Source organism: Fukomys damarensis, unplaced genomic scaffold, assembly GCF_012274545.1.
Source record: "Fukomys damarensis isolate Sample0158 unplaced genomic scaffold, DMR_v1.0_HiC HiC_scaffold_11, whole genome shotgun sequence".
Classification (NCBI taxonomy): domain Eukaryota; kingdom Metazoa; phylum Chordata; class Mammalia; order Rodentia; family Bathyergidae; genus Fukomys; species Fukomys damarensis.
The window spans coordinates 21,623,286-21,630,203 of NW_022900923.1; the positions used below are offsets into that span (position 1 = coordinate 21,623,286).

At 51.1% G+C, this 6,918-nt stretch overlaps 1 protein-coding gene across 1 annotated transcript in view; it reads left to right on the forward strand.

Moving 5' to 3' along the window:
* The window catches only part of Tor3a (torsin family 3 member A), a 17,857-nt gene that overhangs the window by 4,531 nt on the left and 6,408 nt on the right, over positions 1-6,918 (forward strand). Inside the window, exons 3-6 of the mRNA XM_033761962.1 lie at positions 9-88; positions 615-725; positions 4,292-4,557; positions 6,159-6,337. Of these exons, the coding sequence (XP_033617853.1) occupies positions 9-88; positions 615-725; positions 4,292-4,557; positions 6,159-6,337 (636 nt within the window). The remainder of the gene's footprint in view (positions 1-8; positions 89-614; positions 726-4,291; positions 4,558-6,158; positions 6,338-6,918) is intronic.

Consider the following 6,918-nt stretch of genomic DNA (forward strand, 5'->3'; position numbering starts at 1 on the left):
CTCTCCAGGCGGTACCGGGTGCTCTTCAGCTGCCAGGTGTGGCCCGACGACTGCGAGGAGGATGGCGAGGCTGAGGCGGGCCGCCTGGGTAAGAGCCGTTCTTCCGTGGCTGTGGCAGGGGATCAGGAAGCTGTCACTGTCCCCTACCCAATCCCACCCTGGGGCGGCCCTACCCCACCTCCCGGGGCTCCTCCTGACCTACCTGCTCACACTTCCTGTGCCCTCCTGGTGCACCCTCGCATTGTCTGAGGTGCTGCTTTCCCTCACCATTTTTTTTTTTTTTTTGGAGACAGGGTCTCACTATGTAGTTGAGACTGCTCTGGAACTCACTGTGTAGCCCAGGCTGGTCTCGAACTCACAGTGATCCTCCTGCCTCAGCCTACCGAGTTGCTGGGATACGCCTGGCTCCCTCACCTTCTTGATGGCGCCCCACACCCCCAAGCTCCCTCGCTGTTGCTTATGGGCGCAGTGCTTCAGTACAGGTAGTGGCTGAGTCTGGTTGGGAGTCTAGAGCCAAGTTCTGGTGTTGGTGCTGACACTGACAAATGGAGTTGTCGTGTCACTGTTGTGAAGAACAGAATCTCAGTCGTGCCTCATAGTTCCTCTTTTTCCAGGCCAGCGACTTGTCCAACTGGGCCAGAGGTCCCTGGACGTCCTGACCAAGTGGTACAGCAGCTTCCAGGACTGTGACGGTGGCGACTGCAGGATCCACAACGACTTTTCAGGTTGGACCCAGCAGTGTCCAGGGACCAGACTGTGGGGAGGGGACATTTCCGCGACTGTGGGAAACGGCTGGGGCGCACCTTGCCCAGCCTCCCACCAAGTGGGAATTGCCGCAATAGGGCTGAGGTCAGGTCTGCAGTTGTTCGAGGGTCTTTGGGGAAACTACTAGGCCCTCCAGCAGTGGGAACAAGGTAACACCAACAGCAGCGGTATCGTTAATGGTGTCCCTGCATTCTCCCACCCAGGAGCAGAAGCCAAGGCACTTCTGTCCTCTACCCCCGAACACTCCATCTTGCTTTCTGAAGGAGCACATGATACTTGGATCAGGACTGAAAAGCCCCCTTTTACATTTAGTTAGATAGCTCAGAGCTTGTTGAAATTCATGGAATTCTCTGAAGATGTCAGGTCCAGCTAAGACAGCTGGGAGCAGGGAGTGCTGCCAGGTGTAGGATAGGTGCTGAAGTTTTTCCTCTGCTCATTTGCTACCCCCCATGTCCTGCCCTTTCTGAGAGTGGTCCAAGGGGGAAAAAATAAGAATGGTTAATATTGTCAGGTGTGGCATTACATGCAGATACTAATCCCTTTACTCTGGGAGGCTGAGACAGGAAGACTGAAAGTTTAAGCCCAGTCTGGGCAATTCAGCATTTTGCAAGAACCCTGTCTCAAGATTTAAAAAGAGTAGGCCTAGGATGTAGCTCACCGTAAAGGTCCTGGTTTCGATCCCTAGAACCACCAAAAAAAAAAAAAAAAAAAAAAAAAAGTCAATATCTACCACTGTTTCACCGTCTGTGTACCAGGCACCATGCTAAGGATTTTGTAGGGATTCACTCATAATCCAACATATCCTATGGCCCTGCAGGGGAGTCAGGCCCAGAGCATTTTGTCTCTCTGAAGGGAATCAGCAACCTTTTAGACCATAGTTAGGAGTATCAGTGAGAGAACTGACTAAATATGATGGGATGTGATATCCTTTAGCCAACAAAGGTCTCAAAAATGCAACATGGGTTTCCTGTTTTATCTTGGATCAGTGGGGATGCCTGGCTCCTCATCCTGAGAAAAGTAGATTGCTCCTGATTAATAAACTAGTTGGTATTAACGCCACATGGATTGCAAACCGCCCACCCCACCCCCAGGATGCTGTGAATTCTCCCTTGGGTCCAGCTGCTTATGACTCACAGCTAACCAACCTCCCTCCTCTGTGCATTTAAATGAGGTCAGGTGGCTTTATTTGCATATCATGGCTGATTTGTATTTTAGCTCTGGAGTGCTTCAATTACAGAATCAAGGCTGACAAAAGACCAGTAGATTAGCCCCTTGTGAATGTTTCCTGTTTTCCCCAGAAGAGTTTGTTTCCCAGAGTCCCCAGATCCCAGTTCCTTCCTCTCCATAAATGAGGCCCATTTTATATTTTAGGTCACTTAATTGGAAGAAGTGCCAATGACAGTGTGCCTAGCACAGGACTTTCTATGAGACTACGTACAGGTCAAGAAGTCTGAATTTGGCCCGGCGTGGTGGCGCACGCCTGTAATCCCAGCACTCGGGAGGCTGAGGCAGGAGGATCGCTGTGAGTTTGAGACCAGCCTGGGCTACACAGTGAGTTCCAGGTCATTCTCAACTACATAGTGAGACTGTCTCAAAAAAACAAAACAAAACAAAAGTCTGAATTTGGATTTCCGTCAATTTGGGATAAGACCCTAGTATAGTAGGCACCTGGCAAGTTACCTCCCTATCTTCAGCATACTCCTTGTCCATGAGAGGCCTGGACATCCAGCTTGTTCTGGCTGCAGCAGGCATCAGAATTTCCTGTCTGAGCCCCTAGTCTCGCCTCTTACAAGATTAGCTGCCATACTTTGGACAGTCTTCCAAGTCTGAGTTTCCGCATCTTTAAATATAATTAATATGTGCCTTACATAATTATTGTGAGGGTGAAGTATGAAACCACACTTACCTGTAATCCCATCACTTAAGAGGCTGAGGCAGGCGGATCGCTGAGTGTTCGAGACCAGCCTGGGCTACATAGTGAGTTTAAGGCCAGCCTGCACTATACAGTGAGACCCTGAATCAAAAAATAAAGATGGGCCGGGATTTAGCTCAGTGGTTCCGCTGCCTGCCTTGCAAGCACAAGGACCCAAGTTTGATCCCTGGTACCAAAAAAAAACAGAGAGATAGAGAGAGAGAGAGAATGAAAATAAAGAAGGAAAAAAAAAACCCTCACAGTTCCTCATACAGGGAAAACAGCAACTAGTGTTAATTTTCCCTTCTGTGGTAGTTTAAAGCAGTGTGTGATATTTGCACTGTTTCACAATGGATCTTGACTTGCCAAGGCCCTGGAATGTCCAACCTGGGCTGGCTAGAGGTGCCCAACCAGTGGATCCTGTAAGTGGTTACTCCTCGTGCCAGCTGCAGTACACCTTCCCTGTCTCCAAATCCTGCAACCTCACAGCTGAGAGGTAGCAAGGCCCAGCGTAGGACTTGGCCCACAGTAGCTGCTCTGTACAAATGTTTGTTGGATTACAATAGAAGTGAGAGGGTTGGGAATTTGGCTAAGTGGCACTGTGCCTGCCTTGTAAGCGCAAGGTCTGGTTCAATCCCCAGTACCAAAACAACAACTGTAAGACCTAAAGTCTCACTTCCACTCCACGGAGCGTGAACAGCCAAAAAGGCCTCCACGATGCTGGGCCCTAACACCCAGCGCGGCTCCGGGAACACGACAGAGAACCGAGAAACCCAGGAAGGAACACACCAGCCTAGATGGTAAAAGACCTTTATTAGTCTGGCCAGACGGCACTCCCGGAACCAGGTGGCTCAGAGAGGCAAGTGCTCAGGGGCTGAGGTACTTTTTATAAGTTTTTTCTAAACAAAGAGTCAGGGAATTCACTGAACAAGACTGCGAACACATTGCTTATCTTATGCAGGAAATGTTCTAGGGTCACCTTTTGTCAAACCATTTGCCCCTGGGCGGGCTGTTAACCAAGGTAGCAATTAGCATATGAAGAAGCACAGTCTGGCCTGTTAGCATGGAGTCACTTTAGCCTATTCAAGTCTTACACAACAACAACAATAGAAGGGAGAAACTGGGGCTTTTCTGTAAACCATTTAAGGAGATCTGAAACTAAGGATGGGAGGCCCCAGGGTGGGGTTGGGGCCTTCCTCCTGACTCCTCTGGGCCGGCCCTGTGGCACATCCTCAAAGGGTGATTCCTTTCTCCCTCTGAGTTCAATCTTGATTTCTCAGACTCTTCAGAAAATAGCTCTTAAACTGGGCGTGGTGGCGCACGCCTATAATCCTAGCACTCGGAGGCTGAGGCAGGAGGATCATTGTGAGTGAGACCAGCCTGGGCTACATAGTGAGTTCCAGGTCAGTCTCAACTACATAGTGAGACCCTGTCTCAAAAAACCAAAAAAAAAGGAAAATAGCTCTTGAATCCCTTCTGTTGCAAGGGCTGTCCTCTAGCCTCTGAGAACAAACAGGATGAATAGATGAATCCACCTCAGCGATGATTGGAGATGCCTGGTGGGGAACTTGCTTGTGCCTGCCTCCCACTGTGCCCCTCTCTCTCTGCCCCTAGGTTTAGATTCAGACCTGAGTGTGCGGCTGCATGGCCAGCATTTGGCCCAGGAGCTGATCCTAAGAACAGTGAGAGGCTACCTAGAGATGCCCCAGCCAGACAAGGCCCTGGCACTCTCCTTCCACGGCTGGTCTGGCACAGGCAAGAACTTCGTGGCACGGATGCTGGTGGAGAACCTGTATCGGGATGGGCTTAAGAGTGACTGCGTCAAGATGTTTATTACCATGTTCCATTTTCCACACCCAAAGTACGTGGACGTGTACAAGGTGAGGCCAGGCAGTGCCAGGGAGCCTGGGCATCAGGGCTGAGGCTGAGTGGGGCCTCTGTGTGAAGAGGGCCACCCTAACAGCAGCCCTTCCTTACAAGGCAGTGCGCTCTGGGAGAGTGGGGGCCAGGCGGCTGGTGCTACGGACACACCTGCCCGAGCACCAAGTACAGAGGATACCGCAGCAGCCAGAGGAAAAACTGAGATATTTCTGACACCACTCCAAGTTCTGCCTCCTTTACAGGCACACACGAAAGGCCAGACAGCTTCAACAGAGAATTGCATGTTCATTTTTGAATTGTAGTAGTGAAATCTCACAGGAAGTGTAAGACGGAGAAAAGTAAAGACTTTACCATAATCACCCCAACCTCATTAGCAAACAACAGTTAGCATTCTGGTGAACTTCCCTTAATGTCAGACTTTTTCCAGTGCCTTTTCACACTATTGTCACTTTATTGGACAAAGTTGCCAGTTCTGCGTGTGTGGGGGGGTTAAAATCCAGCACCTCCAGCATGCTAGGCAAGTGCTCTACTCCTGGGCTGCACCCCACACATGCTTTTTCTTAAAGAGGCTTACATCCTAAGTGATTTCCATATCTTCCCATAAAGGCTTATTATATGCCTGCAAGTGGATAGACAGAAAGATCCTTTACTTTGTAGTATTTAAAATTAGCAAACTCCCATCACAGCAAGACTGCCCCTAGCTTGGCATTCAGTTCAAATACTTGGAGTGTTAACCTGGGAAGATTACGTAAGCATCTGAGGACAGGGATTGCCCGAGTCACCAGACAGTGTCATCATGGCTTTGGAAGGCAGGGGCAGGGTATCCCTTTCTGAAACCCCGGTGGCCTAAGGGCTAGCAGCAGATCAGCTGGGTTGTCCTAGGAAGAACTGTTTAGCTTTGCCTGTGCCAAAGCTGCTGTGGATCCGAGCCTCTCCGCTGTGAAAGCTGATACACTGTCATACATACTTGGGTGACTGGGGGCAGAAATCGGGCTCTAGAGAGGTTAGAGACGGACAGGGATCTGGCCCCATATAATATAGTTCTCGCCCACAAAGAAGCATCTTCTCCATTGAGGTTTACTTTTTCCTGTGGTAGGAGCCTACCCTGTAGAAGCCCCAAGATACAGGCCGGCTGGGACCCCTGAGAGTTCGGCCCAGTGGGCACTCTTCTCCTGGGAGGGGAGCCTGGGCCCCTGTGCTGGCCCTGGGCCCTGGAGCCTCTCCTGCCTATCAGCCCCACAGAGGAGTCCAACTCCTGTCCCTGGGGGAGTCAGTTCCAGGATAGGACTGAGTCCTGGAGAGGGAGGAGCACAGCTGGAGCTGAGGCCTGTCCCCGGGGAAAGGTGGGTTCTCCCTTGTCCTTCTAGGGCCTCCCCTCAACCCTGACAGGGCCTGCCAAACCTGAGGGTGCTGGAGAATCACCTGGAAGCTTGTTACCCAAGGTGCGCATGCCCTGGCCGCAGGCTTGTTACAGGGGGTAGGCCGAGAGCCAGGCACCGCACCGCAGATGCCCTCGGGAAACTGGTCCCTCCTTCGGGGCCCTTGAGGCTCCAGGTGGATTGTGCCCCCAGCACCTAGTAGCTCCCTGTGTTCTGTACAGGAGCGGCTGATGGACCAAATCCAGGGGACGCAGCAGCGCTGCCATCAGAGCCTGTTTATCTTTGACGAGGCCGAGAAGCTGCACCCGGAGCTGCTGGAGCTCCTTGGACCACACTTGGAACGCCAGGCTCCTGAGGTCCGCAGGACCGAGTCTCAAAGAACCATCTTTCTTTTCCTCAGGTGAGGTCTGAATAGCAGCAAGAGAGCTGGGTCGGCAGTGGAGGGCTTCCGTACCCTTCTGAGTGCCAGGCCCTTCTGCTCAGGGAAACTAACACAAGCTGTGGCTGGGGAAACAGGAGCCCAGCTGCTTGCCCTGGCTTGCCCTGAATGCCCGCGGGCACTTCTGAGGGTCTCCGAAGCTCAGGCTGGACTGGCCTAGGGAAGAGAAGCTGTCGCCCCTTAGTACAAAACTCCCAGAGCCGCCTCTTGGGAGGGCATTGTGTTCTCAAGTCAGCTTGGTGGTTGAAAAGCAAGTATAAACCATCCTTGAAAATTCCCAAGGAAGGCCTGGTCAGAGGATGGAGTAAGTGTCCTCCTAAATCCCGCATGACCCATCCTTCCTGTAGCCTTGTAAGGCCACTGATCAGAGGAAGTCCTGGGCTTCAAATTCAGGCCATGGTGTTAAATAAATAGCACCCTCACTCTCAGCACTGCCATGCACAGAATGGCATGGTTCTTAATATGGTTTTGAAGGATGCAAACTTAGAAATAACTTGTCCAATTCTTTATTATTTTTTCAATCTTTTTTTTTTTTTTTTTTG